The 26,617-nt window shown below is 39.8% G+C and overlaps 1 protein-coding gene across 1 annotated transcript in view; it reads left to right on the top strand.

The window, feature by feature from the left end:
- Nucleotides 1-26,617, top strand: part of LOC122799665 — a 1,990,791-nt gene that overhangs the window by 1,164,759 nt on the left and 799,415 nt on the right. The window contains exon 33 of the mRNA XM_044068913.1: nt 10,784-11,089. Within this exon, the coding sequence (XP_043924848.1) occupies nt 10,784-11,089 (306 nt within the window). The remainder of the gene's footprint in view (nt 1-10,783; nt 11,090-26,617) is intronic.

Below are 26,617 nucleotides of genomic sequence, written 5' to 3'. Positions count from 1 at the left end.
TACATCTTCATTCCATGTCAGTTTATGTTCATTCAAAACCCAGATCTTCCTTTTATTCTGGTTAATATGTTACCTGCTCTGGAAGGTTCTTTCAGTTACTGAGGCAGAATGAAGAGACGGAATTGAAGAGCACTACAAGACACAAATTATTCAATGAATTAAAAAGTTTGAAATAGATGGAAGTGTTCACTGCAAGACAACAAACTATGCTGGATGGAAAGGACCTGGTTTATCATTGACCAGAATGGACTTGTGGTATTTTTGTGAAACATGGTGATAGCTGTGTAATAGTGCACATTTCACACTGCAAAATGTCAAGGCTGAAGCTGAGGGCCAACATGCTAATAAAAAAATTACAATGTGAAGTGAAGGACTTACAGAAAATTATATGAAATAACCAAGACAATGAAAGTGAACTGGAGACTGAGAATCGTGGAATAAGCCTTGGACTTTAACAGATGGAGCTAAACGCCCATATGTACTGCAGCAAGGTAGTAGACTCAGTCTCAAAAAAGGATAAGCTGTAAGGTTTGTGAACAGAGGCACAGGAATACAGCATGAAAATGACCTCTTAGGAAAGGCTAGCAAAGCTACAGGAAGAAGCAAGCATTGCTGTAACTTTGAGTTTTAAGACCTTGCTGATATTACAGTCACAAAAGAAGCTGCTGACATCTCACACAGAATATATTCACACTGAGCCAGTAATTGATTAGACACAGCCCTCTGTCAGTTACACATATAGAACACAATCTACTTCTAAGGACTTGTCATTTGAATAAGCAAACAGAGGAGACACTTAACTGGAATAATGAGTTTTTTGAGAATAATGATCAAACATGCATCTCCACTAGGTGCACGTGTACCCTCAAATAGATCCCACAAGAAGTAGTACACAAAGTAGGACTAATGGTCAGAGGGTTTGAAGAACATTGCAAGAAAAAGCTTCCAAGAGATCTGCCAACATGTCTATGAGTCTTGTTATCACCTTCTGGCTATAGTTTATGAAAAAAAAAAAAAAAAAAAAATGGAAAGCTTTTTCTGTGGATGTTAGGTCTGCATTCTTGCAAGGTATGTAACTTATAGGTGCATACATTCATAGGAAGTTACTAGGCTATTGGCCCTAGGCCCTTTATAAGCCTAGCCATGCTATACCCTTAGTGATGGCTGAGTGGGGTATTGTATCAAAAGCCTTGGCTAAGTTAAGATAGGCTGTATGTACTGTTTTGCCTTCAACCAGGGCTTTGGTGACATTCTCAAAGAAGTCCACCAGGTTTAATAAGCATGGTCTACCCTTAACAAAGCCAAATTGGGTCAGGTCAAGAGTTTGAAGTTCACCTATGTCTTTGTTGATAAGGTCCATGATGATTTTGTTCGTGCCCTTGCAGATAAGGCTGGTTAGGCTTATGGGTCTGTAGTTTGCAAGGTTGGTTGATCAAGGTCAAGGTTTGGTCAAGGGAATTACTGTTGCTGTTTTCTACTCTGCTGGGATAGAGCCAGTACTTTGACTGTGGTTGAAGAGCATGCCAAGTGGTTCCACTAGGTCCTGTTTTAGACCATTTAGTAGGCAGCCTGAGATTTTATCCAGTCCCATAGAGGCTGTGTTTTTGGCCATGGAGAGACCTGCTCTTTGGAGATACTAGGTAGAGGACTGGTGACAGGTATGCTTTGGGGTATGTCTATTGGGGACAGGGGGTGTGAAGTTTGTGCCAAATCTGTCTGCTATCAGGTTGGCGATATCTTCAAGGTCAGTATGAGTGGTACCATCCACTGCTAGTTCAGCACAAAGCTGGGCCTTCCCTTTTAGATTTCTGATGTAGCTAAAGAAGGCCTTATAATTATCCTTAGCTAGAGATGCTGGTTTAGCTTCGTAATTGGCTTTAGAGGACTTTACAAGAAATCTAATTTGCTTGTTCAAGCTGTGGAGGGTGTCCTTCCTCTGCTGAGTTAGTTCCCTCTTGTTCTTTTACATTAGTTTCTTCCTCTTGTTGTATAACCTATTTATGCTTGATGTCCACCAGGGTGGTTTATTTTTTTGTGAGGACCTTGTTTTGATCCGTTCAGGTACAGCTGAATCTACACATTTGTACAGATGTTTATACAGGGCATTTGTGTAGACCTCTGTGTAAGAGTCATTGTTGATAGTGGTAGCAGGGGGGTTGAAACTATTTATGCCATCGCTTAGGAGGCTATAGTTTGCTTTGGAGGAATTTTTCATCCTTTTTGCTCTTGGGGGATCAGGTATGATTGTTACTTTGAACAAGACTGATTTATGATCAGATCTTACCAGGGAGGGCAACACACAGGGGGCAGTGCCGAGACCCCCTATGTTGGTGAGTACTAAGTCTAGGGCCTTCGAGCCCTTGTAGTGGTGCAAACTATCTGTTCTAGAGCATTTGTATTAATAAAGTCAAAGAACCTTAGGGGAGCATGTTGTTGCTCATATATGATTCCCATTTGATGGAAGGATAGTTGAAATCACACATGACCATGTTGTTTGGCTCTATAGTGAATGACTCAAGTAGGTTCAGGAAGGTAGACTGGTTCTCATGATTCATGGTAGAGGACCTATAGCTAACAATGATATGGAAGAGGTATTACCTACAGTTAGTTGGACTAGGGAGCCATACTGTTTCTCATGCTATCTATATATGATATGTATGAAATGACTATGGAAATGAAAAAAATCTGTCTGTCTTCTGGTAGATGCATCACTCTACTGGTATAACAAAGTGAAATACATAAATTAAGGTCAGATGGAAGAATCTCAAAGGTGGACATTGCAGTGTTTTATTGGCTGGAAGAGGACAATGTGGCCAGTGGAGTATGTACCTGCTATGTAGATGAGGTGGCTTGCAAAACTTTGACATGTCATTTATTCCCTACCTGAAAACCACCTACTGTGGTTTATGGGAGGGGCAAATCTGCATGAAGAGCATGCTCCTTCTAAAACTGAGGGGATGCCCTTCATAGTCAGCCTACTGCATAACCCCATCCTCATGCTTTGATGAATGTGCACACTGATAGCGACATATAAAGAGAAAATATGTGAACTATCGCTGACCGCTTTGTAAATGATGGCCTTTCTCAAGCGATCCTTACTTCAATGGTGGGAAGTAAATGGGTCAACAAATGTTACAGGGTGGTGTTTTACATTAAACATATGGATATCTGAATGATCAAAATGTCAATGGTATGTTTTATCAAGACAGCTGAGTGGGATTTGGAGGGGGTCAGAATGATTGTACATGTGTTTGAGAGTTAGAGTTAGGGTCAGACAGAGGTGAAGGATAGGTTTTGTATGTTTCTCTGTGTTAGTGTGTGTTTTGTGTAGTGGCAATGTTATAGGACGTTTTTATTTAAGGTAAGGTTAGATTTGGGGAAGGGGAAGCATTATGGTTAGGGTTATAACCATTACTTAGATGGTGCACTATTCAGATGAATTTGAGGCTAGTGTTATGGAGGGGTGATTTAGTATGAAGATTGGGAGAGGGAACCGTTTTCTTTTCTCAATCTTTTATAGGTCAGTATTTAAGGCATTCAATATTCTATACATTTGAACTTCTAAATGTCGGTATTTTACAATCAACATTAAGTATATTAGCTCATGCAGAATACAACCTATATATATATATATATACATAAATATATATATATATACACACACACATACATAGACACACGCACACACACACACGCACATATATATCTATATATATATATATATATATATATATATATATATATATATATATATATATATACCGTATTTCTTTTTAAATAAGATCTAACCAGAGAGTAAGGCCTAGCATGGTTTTTCCAGGGTGTTCATGATATAAGCCCTACACCAAAAATAAGCCCTAGTTCCAATTCTTACTGTAACCTAATCATCACTCACACTTGACGGTTAAGATCCTTGGCCCATAAACCCACGCAGGTGTACTTTGATCAATCAAAGTACAGACAATGTGCTGGAAGCACGTGCTCATGGTAACGAGCAGCTGTGGTAGTGTCTTCTGTTCATAACCGGCACCATTTTGTGTTGCCACTTCGGTCATGTAAGTCTTCAATTACCCCCCCCCCCCCCGACAACAAGATGAGTGCAAAAAGAAAGAGCTATTCCGTCAAGTACAAGAAAGGAATTGTGGAGGACTCCCGTGGAAAGAACCTGACGGCTTTCTGTAAAGAGAGGAATTTAGATCTCCAAATGGTCCGAAAATGGCGAGCAGCATACGTTAACCTCAGTCAACAGGCCGACGAGGGAAGCGCTAGGAATTGTAAGTGTGGATCAGGTCAGCAACCATTATTTCCTGAGCTTGAAGACGTCATCTTTGAGTGGATTGCTAACAGGAGAGCAAAGGCTTTGGTTGTGCGCAGGGCTGGTATTCAAGCATTTGCCCTTGCAACAGCACCACAGTTAGAAATATCCACAGAAGAATTCAAAGCATCACAACATTGACTGGATGGCTTCTTTCAGCGATATGAACTGTCCCTAAGAAGATCAACAACACTGTTCAAGCTGGAAGATACTGAAGTTATTAAATGTGCACTTGCGTTCAAGTACTTTGTTGATGGCATCGGCTTTTCTAAATACCAACTCTCAAACATGGTTGCTATGGATGAAACTGCAGTGTTTATGGGTCAAGGATCTCAAACAACAATTGATCAGAGGGGTGCCTCATCAATCTACATTCCCTCCACTGGTTACGAGAGTGTACGTGTTACCTGTATTTTGGCAATTCATCTAGATGAAAAGAAAACCCCACCTCTAATCATTAGTAATGGCAAGAAAGATAAGATTGAACATGTTTCAGGCATTTACATTCTTGAAACCGAAAAAGACTGGTGCACACAAGCAGTTATAAGGAAGTGGGTCGATGTAATGCTGCCACTTGCTTTGCAGGGTGGCAAAAGAGGTCTGCTACTCTGGGATTCAGCCAGCACTCACCGCGCTAAACAAACAAAGAAATTCCTAGCACGGAGGAGAATAGATCAAATAATGATTCCCGCAGGAATGACTGCCTATCTCCAGACTCTTGATATTGCAATAAACAAGCCATTCAAGGACCATTTGCACATGGAACTCAATGACTACATTGAAAATAGAATGGAAAGAAATCAGCATGGAAACTTTGTGAAGCCTAGCCTGCAAGAGGTCATGACTTGGGTGAAAAATTAATGGGATAAAATCACTGACAGCTGTGTTGCCAATGCACTACGAGCAGGCTACTTGGACAAGCAGTGCTCATTTAAGGAGAGCTCAATTGCTAGGCATGACACACTGGGGCCAGTGGTGCTACAGGAAATGGAGTCGCAAGAAATTCAGGCCAAAATTCAGAGGTTGGACACTTATGACAATGTCCCAAAAGAAGATGATATGACTGTATTTGAATAACTGTGAAAGCCAAGGTGCAGATATTCTGGACTTGAAATGTTTGTTGCACTGTTTATGTAGAATTCACACACAACTGTCAACCCATTATTAGAACTGTTCTCCAGTAATAGAAAAGTACAAAATAAATGTCAATTTTGTGTACATGAATAAATGTCGATTTTTGTACATGAAGAAATGTCGATTTGTGTTCATTAATTGTCAATTTTTGTACATGAATAACTGAATAAAAGTAGATTGTTGTACGGTGCGGGTAAATAAGACATCCCCTGATAGTAAGCCGTAATGTGCATTTCGCCAGGAGAAAGAATATAAGACCTGCTCTTATTTTCGGGGAAATACGATATATATATATATATATATATATATATATATATATATATATATATATATATATATATTTTTTTTTATGGGTCTGCTTAGTGTAGTCAAGTAGCCCATACATCAACCTCTGAAATGTTGACCTCAAAAGGTCGACAAACTGAACGACAACACGTTACCAGTTATGTACTGAGAAGGAACCTTGGTGCATACAATTTTCAAACAAACAAACAAAAAACAAATAAAATAATTTATTTACAGGGAGGGCAAGCCTCCCTACATCCACCACACCCCCTGCTAATTATGTAAACTAACTCCAAGATGGCATAATCCCTGGGGAAAGGGAATATTCTCCTAAAGAAGGATTGTCGATCTCACACACCTGTCTACCATCTTTATATATTAACCAATTGCAGTTGATTAAACAGATGTTGACAAACCTTCATTTAGATCAAATGCAGGGTACCCATACACCCAGATTTAGTTATAGTAGTAAAGCAGTTGTGTATGTGGCACAGTGTTCAAAATGCCCAGCCTTTTATATAGGTAAAAGCCAACAATTCCCTGAGGACTAGATTATATCAACACTTGTACAATATAAGTAGAAATAATGAGTGTAATGCCATCAGCAAACATATCAAGTGGGAACAGTACATACAGGTTCAAATTCTTTATTTTAGACAGTTTGAGATTTGATGGAAAGGAAGGACCATGGAACCATTTATTAGAGCTAAAAGACTTCAGATGGCAATTAATATTTAACTCTACAAATGGCCATGGACTCAGTGATATGACTTCCATTGGTGGTTTGCTGTGAATTAAAGCAGCTTTATATATTTAATTCAAGATTTATAAAATATAGGCATATTGGACTTAAATAACTACAACCCACCAGTGTAATGAGGTAAGGTCAGACCATAAAGCTGTCTCCTTCAATATAAACATCAATTCTGCCACACCACCACAACCTGCAACAGTCAGGAACTATTCTAAGGCTAACTTCCTATTACTAAGTAATAACCTGACAAAATTTCATGCTCCAAGCTCAGAGAACACCCTGTGCAATCACAGTAATATTTTCACAGAAACAGCTTTGGCTACCAGAAAAAAAAACAGAGTTTACTCTAAAAACAAACCACTTAGGTGGAATCCAAACAAGAACAGGTGGTAGAGCAAAAGGAAAAGGATTATCGCTAAACTTAGGAAATGCAAAGCCCTACAAGATAAGAGCTCTTTCATCAGGCTAAATAAATGGGTTTATATCACAAGATTGAAACATGATAACAGCAAATACAATAACATTGGACTGTTAACCTCGAAATCTTAAAACTCCAAAAGCTGAGAACAGCGATTTTTTTCCCTGGGAAAAAAACTCGCAGTTCCAGCACAAAACACGAAACATACAAACACTACAAACTATGTCTAATGTGTGGGGCTTCACCCACACCCCCCCCCAACGTGGGGGGATGTGCCTCCCACACACCCCCTACTTGAATATACCAACTCCAAGATCGCACCGCAGTGGAGGAAATAGAGAGGCCGCGGAAATGGCCCACCGAATTCTTTCCCTGGGAAAGATTTTGATGTTCCGAGGCTTCACTGTTGTCAGTCTTCGAGGTTTTGGGTTCGATATCATAACATTCAATGTTTTGCAACTTCGATGTTATGATATAGACCCAAATAAACAACTAAGAGGGCAAATAAAGTCTACTAAAGCCACTTTTGAAGAAAAAATAGCTCCCAGGCCAAGGAAACCGCAAGGCTTTCTTTAGCTGTGTTGAAACCTTAAAGGCAGTACACAACAGTGTGCAGATCAGGTAGTAAATGGAGCAACATGCACAAAGTTGAAAGATATAGCAAATCTGCTGACCAACAAATTCAGCTCTAGTTTTAACCCCATTCCCCTGTCCGTCCCTCAGGAAATCTTATCTAACATGACCCCCCCATAATCTCTAGGGAGCAGATCCTAGATGTGTTCTCTAAGCCGAAGACCACCACATTGATGGGCCCCAGTAACATCCCAGGAATACTCCTAAATAGCCTAAAACATGACCTGGTAGGCCCACTGGAGTCACTATTCAACCATAGCCCCCAAACAGGCTTTGTGACTCATGAATGGAGGACTGCAGTGTTCATCCCACTGCACAAGGATGGTCCTTCAATGTACTCTCGGAACTACAGAGCCATAAGTCTGACCAGTCTTATATGCAAAGCCATGGAAAGAGTCATTTTGGAGATGATTAATAATGACATAGAAAACCTTCAGACAATGGATCCAACCCAGTTTGGCTTTGTCAGGGATAGATCATGCATGCAAAACCAGGTGAATGTCATTGAAAATGTCACCAAGACCATTGATCAGGGCAAAATGGTACATAATGCCTACCTTGACCTGGCTAAGGAATTTGATACAATACCCCACTCAGGCATTGTAAAAGAAAGTCAAAGAATTAAGCATAAACCCATATGCTGCTCACTGGTTAGCCAGATGGCTTTTAGATAGGACCCAGGAGGTTGGGGTAAGGGAGACAACCTCTACGAAGAGTCCAGTCACTAGTGGCATACTTCAGTGTTCTGTGTTGAGTCCACTCCTTTCTGGCATTTACTTCTCAGAAGTTAAGGCCAATGTCAAGGGCCTGTGGCTGACATCCTATAAAAAGGACTAACAGTGACAAATGACTGGTACCAAAGCCATAGCTTAAATCTCAATGCCAGAAAATGTTTAATAGTACCCTTTGGGAAGTCAGTCACCTCAGGAAACTGCCTCATTGATAACACACCCCTAAGAGTAAACCCAGTAGTAAGAGGGGATGCATGTAGACACTAACCTGGCCTTTGACCAACATGTATCTAAGGTAGTAAGAAAATCATTCTATGTTGCATGACTATTAAGCAAGGGTATGTTATGTAGATCCAAGGAGGTCATTGTACTTCTGCATTCAGCTCTCATCAGACCCGTTATTGAGTCCAGTGCCCCTATCAATATGTAACGTATCAGGCACATGCAATAACTGGAACATCCACTGAGGTTCCTCTTAAAAAGAATACAGGGTGTCAGTAAAATGTCTTAGGCAGATTGCCCCAAAACCCTATTCCTCCACTTTCTTTCCTACAAACTGTTGAGAAGTGATCTATGTTTGGCATACAAGGCATCTTTGAACCTGCTCTGATGGACCTCTTGCATATCTGTATCTACTCAATCTAGGGACTTAAACCTTGCCTGTGACATAACAGGACGTGTTGGAGGGATAGGTACATATCTCAGATAATTTCCCTTCTCTGGAACAGGCTTCTCATCCATGTGAAGAATAGCCATTCCCTTACCCTATACAAGCATAACCTGGACCAGTGGATGTGAAACTGGAAGTTCACAACTGGTCTAGAAACTTTACACCTAATAGAAAGGGGTAGCCTGTAGTTTATCCACTAGCTTACATGCTCCCCTTAAATAACCTCCTAGGCAAAGAAATTGCAGGATGCATTTGGGATGTACGGCTAGACTTATAAAAGCCCCGGTGCTTGTTACCCTGTTATGTAACCATGAACCTATAAACCCAAGATCTCTACCGTTATGATGAGGTATTTTAAACCTCCTCAGCTGGGTACTTAATAATAATTCTGATTTATGTCAGGCAGCTGACTAGCCTGGGTCTTGTTTATTCCACAATTGTGGTACGTCTTTTTTTTTTCTCCACACTAGAGCTGCCTGATGGCTCCAGTGCCTTCAACAACCTGGTCCATTCAGTCCATCAAGGGTGCAAGATGAGAACCTGGCTTTTCCAAGCTAGGCGAGTGTCCTATGACTCTTCCCTTCCTGCCAGGGGTGCTTTACTAGCCCGTTCATTTCCCCTATTGAAAGAGTCAAATGGTAGGAAGCCGGCCAGCTTACCAGTCTTGAAAGTGATGTCAGAACAGTCCTTAAACTAGTTCATGCATCTTCCTGTTTTCTACAAAGGGCAAAAGTCAAAAAAGAAAGTCTTTTGTACTTTGGACATACACATTTGTAATTTCAATAAGGTGCATGAATTCAAGAAGTTAGGATAGTTGTTCATCTCCTTTGCTCCAGAAAAAGAGCTGATTCCAGTGGTTAAGAAAAAACTTTTCTAGGTGGATTGCTAACTGCATTATGTTTTGCCATTAGGCTGTAAATCATTCATTGGAAAATAATTCTGTCATAGGTCATCCCACCTAGTGCTTGCTTCAAAGCTGTCCGTCCTGAGGACAGTTATGTTTTGGCCACTTGATTGTCATATCCTTCTGAGCCCTTCCAACTGGTTAAATTCAGTACTTGGAATTCTTCCTAAAGTTACCCATGCAGAAAGCTTCATAGTCAACAATAACTAATAAACATTTGCCATATCACGTTATCTGAAAGGAACCTTTATGCAGTGGGTGTTTGCTTCATCCCTGCCACATTTTCTGTCTTTACAGCCTCATTATTCTGTAGCTGTCGAGGAATTTACTTGTAAGTCCAGAAAGTATATAATTTATAATATTATTGTACATTGTATCTTTTTATCTGATATTGTCTTTACTGTCCATCTTAACCTGTAGGTTATCTGATCCAACTCAGATCTGACACTTACACTCTCAGAATCTTCAGTCCCGGAGCTCTGCCTTCTCTACCCATAATGCCCTGCTCTAACTGCTTCTCCCCAGATCTCATTTGCAGCCATAACTATCAGCTCATGGTCTAAGAACTCCTTTCAGAAATTGTATCCTTTGTTGCTTGCTATTCACCTATTTTTGCCTCCTCTTCCTTTTTCTAGTGTAATTTTTTCTTCATAGTAGTTATTGGTTAGTGTAGGTGTTTGTCTATTCTAGTATTAGGGCATTAAGATCATACTTTGTCAATAGTGCATTTGGTAAGTGCTAGTAATTAGGTGTTAGGTGTCTTCATTTAAAAAAAATAACTTTTCTTATCCTGTTTACTCTTTTTCTTTCAAATAGTTTAGGATAGTGTATTTTGTATGCCTTTGTATAGTTGTGTTCTTGTTTACATTGACAGTATTTAGAATAAGTGTAGTGTGATAATTGATGTTGGTGGTTTGTTGTTTCTTGTGTTTTTTGTAGGACACAAATAAAGCTTTGAGGTTTAAAAAATGCATCACCAATGGCCACAAGCTTCTACGACAGGATGCCTATGACAAGTGTGTCTACTATTTGGGCATAGTGCACATAAATATCAAGTGCCAGGCCTGCTCCGTTTTCAGTGTCAGAGCTTTAGTTGACAGAAAGGCCAAGCTGTTAATGAAAGACATTCTCCAGCCTTCGGCTGCTTCTTCCTCTTCCTCCCGTAGTAAGACACCTGAAAGAAAGGAGAAAGAGAGACCAAAAGAAAGAAATCATCTAGAGCTAGAAGGGCAGGGTCCTTTGAGGGTCAGCCAAATCCGAAGGTTCATCAACCTTTGGCTCCTCCACCTCCTTCTCCATCAGGACTTTCGGTGCCATCTCTACCCTGATCCCCTGTAATTATGGTCTTAAGAGTCTAAATCCTCCAATTCCCTCACCATCGGTATTCCCAGCCCCTTCCTCTACAAGGACCCTTCTGCCTGTTTGGGCAAGCTTCACTCCTCCCTTTTGTTTGAGCAATACAGTGGAGATTTCTCCAGGACTATCTACTTCCCCCTACCAGGGTCTGAGCTTCACCCTTCCAGATATGAACCTTGGATCCAATAGCCAAAAGGTTATATTAGCCATCCTCTGTGGCTTCTTATAAGTCCTCTAGGCCGTTTGTGAGCTTTACGTCATTTGATTGGAGCAGTTGATATGATCCTTTCTTCAAACCCTGATGGACCTAGAGATCATCGCTGCCTCCACAGCCCTGAGACCTGAGGCTGGGGCTTTATCTGTTCCAAGTCTTGTTGTTCCTTCCCCGGTTACCTTAGTTTTAGGTATGTTGGGTCTGACTGCTCAGCTGCCCTCCCACCTGGCAGTGCCAATGGCTTAGCCACTTCCAGCACTGACTCATTCCTTGGCATTCTTGACTCTGACTTTGTTGGAGTCAAGTGCTGCATAGAGTCAAGGTGTCAGGGCTGCTGCTCATGGGTTGGATTCATCCTTCTGGGTCTTGGTGTCTTCCCTGTTTCTCAATGATTTGGCAGTCAGTAGCTCTGTCCTGATCTTGACATGGGAGTTGGCTGAGTCAGCAGCAGGCACCAGTGTCTCACTTGGGTCTTCAGATCCAGTTAGTGCCAGGCCACTCATCCAGCTTCTGCTTCATCTTTCAATGTTGTGGAGAGGATCCTCTCCCATTCAGAAATGGGTGCCTCAGCAGCTGCTTTGTCCTTCCTGATCCCTTATCATTCTGTGCCCTTGGTTTTGCATCAGCTAACTCCGGAACAGACCACATCAGTTGGCCTCAAGTCTTCCCTGCATTCAGAATCCCCACCTCTTCTGTGTCTCCTCCCAGTGATCTGCATGGGAAGAATAAGTGCAAGATGAAGCACTTGAATTCTAATGATGAGTCCCTCACTAATAATACTGACCTCATTGAAGGGGAAGTCACCCACAAATCCCCCATGAAGACACCTCCTTTGGTGATTTGCTTGAACTATTTAAACAGCTGAGTGCTCCATAGAGTCAAGACACTGGGGCCACTGCCAATCGATTGGGTTGATCCTTCCAGGTCTTAGTGTCCTCCCTGTCTCTTGGTGCTTTGGCACTGAATAGCTCTGTACTGATCTTGACATGGGAGTTGGCTAAATTGGCACTCGTGTCTCACTTGGGTCTTATGACCTAAGGCACAGTAGAAAAAGCTAAGTTATTTAAAGTGAATTGTTACTGACAAGAAGGAATTGCAGGTAAAACATTCCTCATACATTCAGATTTTGTCAGAACAAACTTTAACATATGAGCCTGTTAATTCAAAATTCTGAAAAATCAAAGTTCTAAAAGTATGCACTTTTTTCCATACCTATCAATAACTTTCCCATTTTTTATCAGAAGGAGTAGGATTGGAATTAACTAAGTGCTTAGCAGTAGTGGAATCAACTTAATCTGTAGCTTCTGGTTCAAGTTTGGGAATAGTATATAAAAATTTAAAAGACTGAGGAACTTTACACATCCTATCTGCCTTTTAAGGGATAGCTGTCTATCAGGAAAATTGCAGGCAGTAACACACACATTCTTTAAAGCAGACAGAACAAGAGGAATGGGTGTAGATTCTGGAAAATCCTTCTGTAACAATCTGTAGCATTTCTGACGGACTAAGAAACCTCAGTGTTTTTCACTGAAAGCAATTGTACATTCTAGCAATAGTCTTAGTAAAAGAGTGGTCTGAGGTAGAACAAATGGCCACAGTAGAGTCACCCAAATGTGGCTGAGGCAAAAAACTAGCCTGTTGTGGTGGCAAAGGCTATTTGCTTAATTTTTTTCTTTTTGTCACTGGAAGAATGACCAACCATGGGACTGGCAGTCTGCTCCATGGTTGTACCAAAAATAGTGCCTCTTTCCTGATGAAGATAAGCAACAATTGCTGGTAAATGCTACCAGTCCACAAAAGTCACTCTTTTGAGAGAAAAACACAGTAAAAAGTACTTTAAAACACTATGCCAGCCCCACAAAAGGTGCTTTTCAGTGTGTATGACTCTGTTGATACTTCTTCCAGGGCTATGGTCACTGGTATTGTTTTGAGGAGATTTGCATGGCTGCCTTCTCAGAACTTCCCAGATGTTAAAAATTATAGTTTACATTCTCCCTTGGATAGAGATTGTTTTTGGCCCCTCTGCTGCAGAGGTGATCAAAAAGTGTGATCAAAGGGTCAAGTTAGTCCAGGGAATCTCAAAGATTTTTCAGCCCTTCTTTTCCAAACATTCTAAGGGATTTTCTATCTCCTCATTCAATTTTGGAAAAAAAAAAAAACAGAATACGCAGTCTCAACAAAATACAGGTAAACAGGTGTTTAAGAAGAAATGGTAAAGGGGTTCCAAAAAAGAAGTCTTGAACCTCCCATAACCAAGGACACTCCAACAAATCGGAATGACTGTTCAAGAGATTTTGTGACTTCCTCTCTTCCTGGCCCCTTTATTCTTCTAGAAAGTCTGAATCTCCATTTTCCTCTTTGGAAACAGATTGTTTCAGACAAATTTGTTCTGAAAATCATTCATCAAAGTTACAAACGGCAGCTGGAGAAAATTCCACCTTTCCAGGGGGTCATTCCTCATTATCCAGATCAGGCTCTTTTGTTTCCTCTGGTTCTTCATCACATGCTGTCCCAAGGAACAATAGAATCAGTTCCTCCTTCTCAGGTGGGGAAGAGTTTTTATTCAAGGAAGTTCCTAGTGCCAAAGAAAGAAAATGCTTTGAGACCAATTCTGAATCGTGCTTTCCTAAACCTGTTTCCAATAGTGCCAAATTCAAAATGATGTCACTTCCTAACCTGTTACCTCTTCTTCCACTTTCAAGTTTCTTGGCAGCACTACACTTAAAAGATGCTTATTATCACATCCATATTCATCCAGCCTTTAGATGCTTCTTAAAATTTTGTGTGTTTTGATCACATTGCAGGTCCTGTGCCTTGCTCTTTGGACTATCCACTGTACCAAATGTGTTGATGTCTAGCTACAGTTCTAGCTCATTGCAGGCTACAGGATATCCACGTTTCAATATATTTACATGGTCTGCTTATCTTTGCCGAGCTTTTTCAGTGTCAGGAATCTCTGTCTTGGGTGAAAGATCTCTTACACAAGCTGGGATTCCAAGAGAACATTCAAAAGTCTTTCTTGACTCCTTCGTACAGGATTGTTTTCCTAAGATGTCAGCTAGATACCTCAGTTCAAGGAGCTATTCTTCCACAGGAAAAAATAGATCTTTATCTAGATCTATTTCTAAGGTTTTCCACTCAGACTTCAGTCACTGCAAAGGGATACCTTAGGATATGGGATTTTGGGTCTCAAGGCATCTATGATTTTCGTGATACTCTTGGTAAGACTCCACATGAGAAAGACAGTGATATATAAAATCTCTTTGATCCCTGCATCAACACCCAGTGGTAAGGTTTGTCAGAAGACAAATCTTATGATGGAGACAACCGATATCCTTAAATCCAAGTCTCCCCTTCTCCCTTCCTGCTCCAAAACAGTCACCACAGATGCTTCGGACTTTGCATGGGGAGAAGTTTCAGGAGGGATAAAAGTACAGGGGGTGTGGGACACCAAGGACAGATGCAAGCAGGTAAATATCAAGGGGATGCTTGCCCTGATTAAAGCACACAACTCTGTAAACCATTTTGGATCCCTGTCCCTCTTTAAGTGGTTACATCAGTACCACAGTCATGTGGTATATCAACAAGCAAGGGGAACCAGGTCATACATCCTTTGCAGACTAGTCATGTTAGCTTGGGATATAGCTTCACTGCACAGTCTGACTCTACAAACATCTTACATTTTGTCAGAGCAAAACTGTGTGACAGACAAGCTGAGCAGTACCAGGGCAGAGCCTTAGCTATATGGGTTATATCTTGCCAAGGATATAACAGCCGGCCAGCTTTCAAAGCTTCAGGGCACCTTTCATGTGTCCAAACTGTCAAGCATCTTGAGCTAGGCTAACTAAAAGACACGTTTGAGCACAAAGTCCTGTAGAAACTAGGTCACAAGGTCTTCTAGTATTTGATCCATCTGTGTGATGTTCATCAAGTAGACCTCTTTGCATCCTCTCTGAACAATCAACTGGCAAGAGTCTGTTCCAGGAATCCATGCAAGAAGGCCTGGAAGACAGATGGTCTTTTCCTTGGACAAGAATGTTCCTGTATCTTTTTCCACCCTTTCCACTAATAACCAGGGTACTTCTGAAGATTCAGAAGGAATTCCCCGGGATCATTATGGTGTCTCCCGTCTGGCCCAGGCAACTGTGGTTCTCTCTTCTTTTAGAAATGGCCAGGGGTAATTACCACAAGCTTCCTCACTGAGTGGATCTACTCATGCAAGAACAAGGGTGTTTAATACATCCCAGCACTAATCAACTTCAGTTGAATGCATGGATGATATGGATTTAATTCCTCTTAGGATCCTATTTACTGAGGGCATGCATCAGGTACTAATAGAGGGAAGAAAGGCTGCTACTAAAAAAATCATATATTAGCAAATGGAAAAGGTTTTCTAGCTGGTGTCAAGAACATAACCAGCACCCATTTGGGGATAGTTTTTCTCTGGTTCCACAAAAATTACAGTACTATTTTATTTCTCTATCAAGATTAATTTATGAGCCATTTTATCATGTCTGCCCATGAATCCTCCTTTTTCAATGTAGTCTCATGTCAAAATGTTCTTGAAAGGGGTTTTGCATAAGAGGCCTCCAAGAAAACATGTGGCCCTTCCTTGGGATCTTATTTTTGAGTTAAAGAAAGTAACATTTGCTGTATTTGAACCAGCTAACCGGGTAGGCTTGAGGTTCTTAATATGGAAAACAGATTTGCTGATTGCTCCGATCTCTGGAAGAAGGTTGTCTGTGTTGCTAGCTCTTATGGCACATCAACCCTATCTCATTTTCCATAGGGACAGGGTTTCTTTGAGAGCAAATACTTCTTTTATGCCTAAAGTGGTATCCAACTTTACTTTAAGCCATAATGTCCATTTCTCCATTTTCTTTCCTGAACCTAAAACTGAGGGAGAAAGGATATGCCATACCTTGGATGTCTACAGACAATTCAGGTAAATTTTGACAGAATTAAATCTTTCAAATCTTCTTATATATTATTAATTTCCTGTGAAGGTAAGAAGGGACAACCTGGGGCAAAACAGATGATTTACATTTGGTTTTCTAAGGCTATTATCTTTTGCTATATTCACCATAACAAAACTATTCCATGCAGGGTCAAGGCCTGCTCTACCAGGGCCTTGGCTTCATCTATGGCTTTTTGGAAAGGGTTGGATTCTAGAAAGATTCTAGATGCTGCTACTTGGCCCTCTGTGCATAATTTTTCAAAGCACTATAAACCTGATTACTTCTCTAGATCCAGATCAAGCTTTGCCATTCTCTAGGGGCTCCTGGACACTTATCCTTCCACCTCTCAAATGTAGTTAGCTAAGTTAATCTACTCATATAGCTAGGCTACTGCAGAAGTGATCAATATGATAAACATAGTACAGTTGTGTAACTTAAACTTATCATAACAGTAGATTTTCGAATTATCACTGGAGCAGTAGCTGCTTCCACCCTCTATCCGCTTTCTTTTTAATGTGTTTTATGCCAGGGTGTGGACATTTACTTTTTTGTTGTTCATAGCATTGCCCTTTCAGGGGCCAGCCTCCTTGTCTCTGCTGTCAAGAAATTTCTGAAGGACTTTGTGCTCAAATGTGTCTTTTAGTTAGCCCAGCTCAAGATGCTTGACAGTTTGGACACAGGAAAGGTGCTCTGAAGCTTTGAAAGCTGGCCAACTGTTATATCCTTGGCAAGATATAACCCATATAGCTAATACTATGGCAGCAGTGATTATTTGAACTTCTACTGTTATAGCAAGTTTAACTTACACAACTGTGCTTTCTTCATCTCCTTGGGCATATGGCCACTTCTGTTTGTCTGGTGCCATTAGCAAGATTCCATATGTAGGTACTACATTGGAAACTGATAGTTCAATAGTCTTATCTGATTCATCCTATGAATTTTTCAGTTTCTCTAACAAGTGTGTATCATAACTGCATTTGATAGTGGCTGGAATCTCGTCTAGTTGCAGCAGGTCAACATTTTGTGCCTCTGCAAACTCAGGCCACAGTGGCCATGGCTGCTTCCCTTCTGGGGTAGGGGCATTTTGACGGGAAGACTATTCAGGGCACTTGGTCTCAGTATGAGGCCAGTCTTTACATCAACATCTTGGAGATGAGGGCAGTCCTCATAGCACTGCAGGACTTTCAAGACTGTCTCCCCAAGGGTGAGGTTGCCATCAAGGCCAGAAATATATTGGTGGTATGGTATCTGATCAGGCAAGAAGGAACTCAGTCTTACACCCTGTGTTGAGAGGCCACAAGGATTTGTCAATAGACGATGTTCTCGCAATGGTTTCTGATCACGTGCGCATTCCTGGGAATCCAGTGTTCTGGCAGATAGTCTGCTAGTCATCCATCCTATTTTGGATGGCATTCCTGGCATGTTGAAAGATACTAAAAGTTTGTTGATTGAGCTGTATGTGTGGAATAAGGAACTAGGTAACACTGAAGAGTTAATATTTGCTACTCTAGATATCACGTCATTATTTACTGTTACACCAAAATGAGCACGGGGTTGAGAATGTGAGGGCATTTTTAACCCAATACAGTAATTTCTCCATGTATAAAGTGATTCTTGTATGTACACTGCTGGAGCTAATCCTTTACAGTGAACTAGTGTAGCCATGGGAACAATCTGTGCTAACTCTTATTCCAGTCTTGTTTTAGCACAGTGGAAATGTGATTATGTCTATAATAACAATCCTTTCACGCATTGCATCAGTTATTATAGGTGTTTTGTAGATGATGTGTTTTTGGTTTGGAAGGGCACTATTGAGGATCTTTCCTCTTCTGTTGATTTTTTACATACTACAACTGAATGTTTGTGGTTCACAATGAGTATTCCTAGAGATTCTTTTCATTTCCTGGATGTTACGATCAATAAAAATGAACTTGGTAACATGGCCATGAGAATTTTGAGGAAGTCTTGTAAGAAAAACAATGTCTTACATTAAGCAAGTATGCATCCAAGAAATATTTCTAAGAATGTAGTTAAAGGGCAGTTACTCAAGACCATGCGACTCCATAATTATGATCATATGGTCATGGAAGCAGTTAACACAGTATCTAAGGAATGTATGTGCTGTGGTTACTCCAAGAGTGAGGTGCAACATGCTGTTGATGGATTACTCCCGTTGAGGGAGACTGCTGCTAGACCTTTTTTTGCAGAACGTAACAATGATAATGCTAATGATTGAATAAACAGCACCAAAAACCACAGCAAAAAAGAAAACAAGCACAAACACAGAGTTGAGAACACACTGTAAAAGCAAAGGAGCCACAATAGGTAATCCAAGCTCTGTGGAATAGCTTTGTTATCTTAGCTCATGGGAAGACAGAACCGTAAGTGCAACATCATCATTATCAATCATCAATCGTTATCATCATCATCATCAATTATCACTCATCCATCCAGCCATCATCCTGCAGCTACTGGAACTGAATTGCTTTATCTGATGAAGTTCCTAATTGTGCAGGGACGAAAGCTTTGTGGATCCGTTTCTTAATAAATATTCTTCGTGGATTACCTGCTGCGGTTCCTTTGCTTTTACAGTGTGTTCTCAGCTCCGTGTTTGTGCCTGTTTTCTATAATGCTACTGATAATGATGTCCTGATAATGCTGTTCATCATCTTCCATCAAGACTTATTTTTACTTATTCTAGTAATATAAGAATTGTGTGTGGTATTATTAAAAGGAATCGGCCAGTGCTGCTAGCTGATGACACCATTAAGAGTTTGGTTGGTCCGAGTGCAATTTATGTTATAAATATTCCGAATATGGTAGTACTCCTTCAGTTTGTAAGGGTACTTTCTCCTGTAGATCATGTGCAGCTTGTGCTTTTATATCTGCAAAGAGCACCTTTAAGCACCCATGTGTCACTTCCATTATTAACTTTAATTTTTATGTGGATTGTAGAACAAGAAATGTTATTTACTATGCTCAATTTTGTATCTGTGATGGTTTTTACATTGGGCAGACCAATCATGCTTTTAAAGACAGGATTCTTGAGCATTTAAGTGATTTCCGCAATGATAGACTAACCAATGCCTTAGAGGAACATGTACATGATGAGGTTTGACACATGTATTTAAGTATTTTGTTTTAGAAGTTGCTAATGAATGCATGAGAGGCTGTGATTTGTAAAATAGGACTGAACAATCAGAGCTGAAATGGATTATTTCTTTTCAAGCCAATAAGCCTCCCAGCCAGAATGAAATTGTATCTATTAAGCCGGTATTGAAGGCATGTGGTCTAAGGCACTGATTGGATTGGTTGTTTTTATGTGAATGAGGTTGCTTTTTCTGAATGAATTTTAGGCATGTGACTGCCTTGCTGTACAATGATTGTCTGCTAGTCGAGTTTTATATATACTGCTTTTACTCATTGTTTTAATGATTTGATGAAGCAGTCGGTTTTAACTGTGAAAGCACTTACCAATTCTTGTTCTATTCTTTATTAAAGCATCATTTTTTTTTCTTTATTTGTATGGAGTTTTTCGTTTTGTAAGAATTACTATATATCCTCTGCCGTGGTGGTTTGAGCAGCTCAGTTTCTGGACTGTTTTCATATTTGTGCTACTGCTCAACCTTTACCTGCCTCCTTTTTCTATTTTCAACTAGTCTGAGTAGACAAATTCTTCTGCCTCACAAGTGATCCTAGAATTTGGAGATAGTGGAGCAGATTTTCAGTCACCGGGCACCTCCTGCTGAGATCTGTTTGCTTCCCCTTCCAACATAAAATGTAGTAGTTTCTGCACCATTATCCTACCAGAGGGACAGTCACCAAATGATGCTGTTCTGCATGCTTGGCCCCAGGGTGTACAATACCCTTTCCCCTGACACCTCCAATAATCAAATTTCTTTAGTAAGTGGCCCATTGCAGAGAAATTTCACTCTTATTGCCCTGTTCTGGCCCAGACAAGTTTGAGCCCTATATTTTGGCTTCACCTTCTTTACCGTTAATGGTTTCTCATCCTTTGGGCAAATCTTATCCAAACCTTCAATTCTTCAAACTAACTGCGTGGTTCTTCCAGTTCCAGTGATGGCCAGGGATCCCAAGCTCTCTGAGAGAGTTATTCACATTCTTTCCTTCTCCCAAAAGTCTTCAACTAAAAAGGTTTATGCCAGTAAGTGGAAGAGGTTTTCCATTTGGGTCTCTACCATGGATTTGGATCTTTTTCTTTGCACTTTTGGATGCTATCTTGGATTTCTTGGCTGTCTTTTTTACTCTGGTCTTAGTTATTCTATCATTAAAGTGCAGTTATCCACCATTTCTAACTTTCACATTGGCATTGATAATACACTTCTGGTGGCTCTTAAGCAATCCAAGCCCTTTTTATTATGGCTACTCATATGTGACCCATTTCCTCCTTGGGAACCTCAATCTGCTCTTGAAAAATTTCATGAGCAGCTACAGTGTCCTTAAAACTTTAGTCTTGGAAAACCTTTTTTTCAGGTAGCTGGTACATCAACAAGAGGTGTGTCTGAACTTCAAGCACTCTCCTCTGTTCCCCCTGTCTGGTTTTCCATAAAGATAGTTACCTTAAGATCCACCTGTTCCTTTCTGCCCATGCTTGCTCCTGAGTCTAATTTGAATCATCCCATTCATTTGCCTGTTTTCTTCCCAAATTTCAGCAACAAGGGAGAATACTTGCTTCTTTGCTGGTTGTTCATTGATAAATGTGATTCTATTTGAACAGATCCAAAAATTTCCAGAAATCTAACCAGATTTTTCTCTCTTTTTCCAATTCAGTGACCCTATCCAGATGGTTTTCTAGCTGTATGTCCTTTGCATAGTCCATGAAAGCAATTCCTTTATCTTTTAAGCTTAAAGTTCATTCCTACAGAGCTGTTGCTACTTCAGCTGTTCTTTTTGCTTAGGCTTCTTTTGATGACATTTGTGCAGCAGCAACGTGGTCTAACACTCATACCTTTGTGTCCTGTTACAAATTGGGCATTCAGTCTAGATCTTCCTTTGGTTCCATCATTCTGTGGAATGTGCTGTCCTAGAATCAAACTGGGGTTGTTACTAGCTGGGGACTCTGTCCCACAGGTTGGGATTAATGGAGGAGTCAATGTTGTATATAAAAGTTATGTACTTACCAATAGATACATGTTGTCTTCTTCCATCCTTCTCAACTATCCCTCCCTCTTCGCCCTCCCCAAATTGTAATATTTGTTTGTGTCTCCTGACTGGCTGTGCAGACTAGCTTCAAAACTATGTGTGAGAGGATGCTCATGTTGCCCTCTGCTTAGTTCCTGTATAAATTGTTCCATTTCCCTTGAACATTTTTTAGAAGCAATGATGGGCAAACATGATCTGATGAGAGGCAGTTAGAGCACCAAGTTATGGGCAGAGAAGAAGGAGCTCCAGAACTGAAGGTTCTGATAGTTCCAGCATCAGATCAGAGTCAGATCCAATAACCCACAGACTGAGAATGGCAGAATAAGAAAAAAAGTATTTATCATTATGGAAAGTACATAACTTTCATTCTTTTGTCTTACAGGCTGTGCTCACTCAGTGGTTGGGGTGCTAAGTGATCAGTTCAGGCAATTAGTGCAATTCTTCCCCAAAATGTGTTGCTGTGCATGTCCCGTATGTGTGCATGACCAATTACTTTTGTGAGCACATACCTCTTATGAATCACATAAAGCTATTTGATCATTGCTTGGATAGCAGTTGATAAGATGTTTGCTTCTGAGGTCAGGTTACATTGACAATAATCACTAATCAGACAAAGAGAATGAGATTCAACAGAAAAGGAAACTGAAGAAATTCATAAGAGATGGGGGGGGGGTTATCTAAATGAATTACAAATGAATCAGCATGCTTCAACAGTAATCAAAAGTAACTGTGCTAACATTTCAGAAGCTGATGAGGCTGTAGAAAGCAGAGCAGCAAAAAGAACTAGAACAGAGTTTTACCAGCAGTGGGCGTAGTAGGCGAAGTTATGAAACGTTTAAAGGAAGGAACCAGCAAACAGGTTTTTCAGTGTGTGGATGTTTACCAAGATGGAGGAACAGGAACAAGGAGCTGGGCGCAGGTGGTCGGCAAACAACAAGCTGGGGAGTTCAAAAAGCAGTCATGGGGACAAAATCAACAAGGCTATGGTTGGAAAAATAATTTTTTCACAACAAAGGGCAAAAGAAGTTCAACAATAGCAACAAAAATTTCAAAGGGAACTTTTACATGAACAGGAACAAGAGCATGGAATGTGCAGAAAGGAGCTGGAGAGAGTTACCAGCAGTGCCATTGAAAATAGGACAATCATTAACCAAAGCTACTGTAAAGTTGAATTTTAAAATAGTGAATTTTCTGCAGTAGTACTAAATATAGAACAAATAAATGTTCTCAGTAAAGGACTTAATTTTGTGCCCTCGTCAAGGGCATCTATTGTGTCTGTGATAAATACTTTAAGGGGTTTTGTATGAAAAATTAATTTGAAATGTCTTTTTCAAGGCAGGGCATGTAAACAACATTGTTTTAAAAAAAAAGTGTTTTTAATCCCCCCTTAAGGCCAGAGTTAGAAGCATTTTTGCTTACATGTGAAAAAGAAGTCAGGGAACTATTGAATAAACACAACAAAAACTGTATTTATAATATAACTAAGACCGAGAAGGATGCTTTGCAGTTGTTAGTGGATGATAAAGATATTTATATCACTAAGGTTGACAAAGGTAATGCAGTGGTAGTCATGGACTATTTTTATAAAAATAGCATCTATGAGTTACTGGATGATGCTGAATTTTTATGCAGAAGTGAATTGGATTGATATAGATAAAAGTTTTAATTTTATAAAATCACTGACTGAAGAATTGTTAGTTGAAGGAAGAATCAGCAATGAGTTAGCGGGTTACTTTTGTGTGAGTACATCCAAGGTGGGAAGGTTTTTCGGCCTTCCCAAAATACATAAGAACTTGGAGTCACCAAATTTTAGGCCTATAGTGGTCAATGGTGGTAGTAAAACTGAGTCCATGGCTATCTATGTAGATAGATGCTTGCAAAAAATTGATTTCAGCGGAATCATATATTAAGGATTCATTTGATTTTAAAGAAAGTGTGAAGAATGTTTCCCTGAGAGATAATATGCGGTTAGTAACTGCTGATGTATGTTCATTGTACACTGTAATTCCCAATGAAGAAGGAATTGAGAGGGTTACAGGAGTGCTGAGGGGTTGTCCTGATTTTAATGGTGAGGAGATTAGTCTGTTGGCTGAACTTTTAGATGTAATATTGTCTTACAATTTTTTTAGCTTCAATAATAGATTTTTTTAAACAAAATAAAATGTGACTATGGGAGCAGCTATGGCCCTGAGCTATGCCAATTTGTTTATGACTAGTTGGGAAAGAGAATTTATTTTTAATTCTACATTTGCTAGCAATATTTATTTTTACAAGTGCTTTATTGATGACCTTTTTTTTTTTTTATGGGAAGGTTCTGAGTCGGAATTGCAAAATTCTGTGAATATTTAAATTCTGTTACAAGCTATTTAAAGTTTTCTTTTAATAGAAGTAGAATTAGTGTGAATTACCTGGATCTGACTGTGTACAAGAAAGGGGGAAACATCTTGGTTAAAATTTTTAAAAAAGATGTCCAGAGTAACAGCTACTTGGAATATAGCAGTTTGCACAATATGAACTTGAAAAATAATATTGTGTTTGGTCAGCTTGACAGAATAAATAGACTCACTGATGAAGATGAGTATTTTTTGGAAGAATGTGAGATGTTGAGAAAAAAATGTTTAATCAGGGGTTACCCTAGTGGGGTAATAAGTGAAGCAATAGATAAAATTAAAGCTGTGAGGAAGAAAGGGACAATAAAGGATGTTGAAAAGAATACTGTAGGAGTAGATTATAATCTGAATTGTACATTGGAAAATTCAGTAGATATGTACAGTATTAAGCAGATCATCACAAATAATTAGAAATTTTTGAGGAATTTCCAAGAGTTAGGTGCTTTTTTATATGAGAGTCCTATTTTTGTTACAAAAAGAGGGAAAAGTCTTAAAGAATTTTTAGAAACCAAAAAGTTTAATACTCCTATTACTTATAATGGGATGTCAAGATGTGAAGACTACAATTATTGTAAGTTTTTGGTACTGGGGAATAAAATAGTAGTAAAGGCTCAGGACTTTACTATTAATATCAAGGGGAATTATAATTGCAAGTCTAAATTCATTGTGTACCTAGTATTATGTAATTCTTGTAATGGATTCTACATAGGAAGAACTATACGTAGCTTCCGTCGCAGAATTTATGAGCACCTGAGGGCAGTAAAAAAACTGGATGTAACTAATGCCCTAGCAAGACATGTTGTTAACTGTCATTAACAGAGTTAAAGTGAGTTTTAGTTTTACTGTTATTGACCAAGATTTAAATGCGGACAAGAGATGGGATGCAGAAGTGGATTTAAACTGGAAAGAATATGCTTGGCAAGTGTGGTTAAACACAGGTGCATATCCAGGTATGAATGATATGGAAAACTTTAAAGCAGTGTTTTGTAAGAAAGGGTTAAAACACTGTGAATGTTTTGGGTCATGTGACTTGAGCAAACTATAAATGTGAATTTTGTATGTGTGACAACCAGGTCTGAAGAAGTTCTTTGTGAATGAAAGTGCTTACCAGTTGTTTTTTGTTTTAATAAATGTTGAGTGTTTTATTGTCATTCGAAATGCGTATTGGATTTATTACATTTATAATCAGACATATTGTTAATCTGTTATCCCTTCTTCCATATGGTCTGTAGTGTATGTGACTTTAAAAAGAGTAGTAAAAGGTAATTATGTTGCTTATCTCCTATGCTTTTTCTTTAAAGTTGACAACTGTCACAGAGCAGGTCACTTGTAAGGGGAATATTGTAGTAGCTATGTACTAACTTCCACCATAGACTTGTACTCCCCAGATATAGTCATCCTGACAGAAACATGGCTAAAACCTCACATTACCAGTGAGCAAATACTCCCTACAGGTTATGACATACTAAGAGTAGACCGGCTAAACAAGTAAGGAGGCGGTGTAGCTATAATATTTAAACAGCATCTTAACATCCAGATCTTAAAATCATCAGCTCCACAAATAGGCAATGAAGAAATAATATATACCAACCTCAAAATAAACCAAAACAAAACCATCAACATAATTGGATGCTACTTCCCACCTGGACAAAACATCCCTCCACTAGAAAACCTCCTCAGCTGGTCTACCCACCATCTCCGTCAAGAAACTATCATTTTAGGTGATTTCAATATTGACTAGCAATCCTGTTCTGGCAACCATCCAACCCATCATGTAAACCTTCAAGGCTTCACCCAACGAGTCCAGTCGCCAACCAGGACAAATAAAAACTCCAGCAAGCACACTACCCTGGATTGGATACTAGTCAGTAAGAGCCCCCAGTCATATATAACAGGCTGCTTATCGGATAGCCTCAGTGATCACTCCCCAACATTCCTACTCAGACAATACCTACACCAAGCTAAACCTGTCATCTACCGTCAAATACATAAAAAACTAAACTTTAACCTGCTCACATTCATCTCATCCCTCAAAGAATGTAACTGGCATCTTCTAAATTACCTCAGTCTTGATGACGCAGCTGAATTTTTTTAATACTACCTTCCTGAGCATCCTTAATTACTATGCCCCCATAAGACTTTCCAGAATCAAAGCACAACCCTCCCCATGGCTACAGAAAACCACTAAGTCAGAAATGAAAAACAGGGATAAAGCCTGGGAGCACTGGCGCAAAACCAAAACCCCTCAACTAGACAGAAATTCCTAGAACTACGCAATATAGTCAAAAAGCTAATAAAGCAGGACAAATTCCAATACTACCAGTCTGCCCTAGACTCCTCCCAACACAGCCCCAAACAATTCTGGTCCTCCATAAACTCCATCCTCCACCCAGGTAAAGTCAGTACCCCTCCTCCTAACATCCCTCACTCCTCAGAAAATATTGCTACCTCATTCAACAGACATTTCACACAAACCATACTATCATTAGCTAAACAACACAACCCCCCCTCCAACCCACACCTTCAACTAGTAATCTCCCCACTGCCTTCACTTTTTCTCCTGTACCTAACTCCAACATAAAAAAACTCTTAACTAAACTTAAGCCCACCAAATTAGCAGCAGACAACCTCCCAAGTGAATACCTACAAATCGCAGCTGATGCTCTGGCCTACCCAGTATCCATCTTGATTA

The sequence above is a fragment of the Protopterus annectens genome, chromosome 1.part0, assembly GCF_019279795.1.
Source record: "Protopterus annectens isolate FY-2018-M chromosome 1.part0, PAN1.0, whole genome shotgun sequence".
NCBI lineage: Eukaryota > Metazoa > Chordata > Ceratodontiformes > Protopteridae > Protopterus > Protopterus annectens.
Note: the sequence above shows the minus strand (reverse complement) of the source record. Positions and strands in the feature narration are given on the sequence as shown.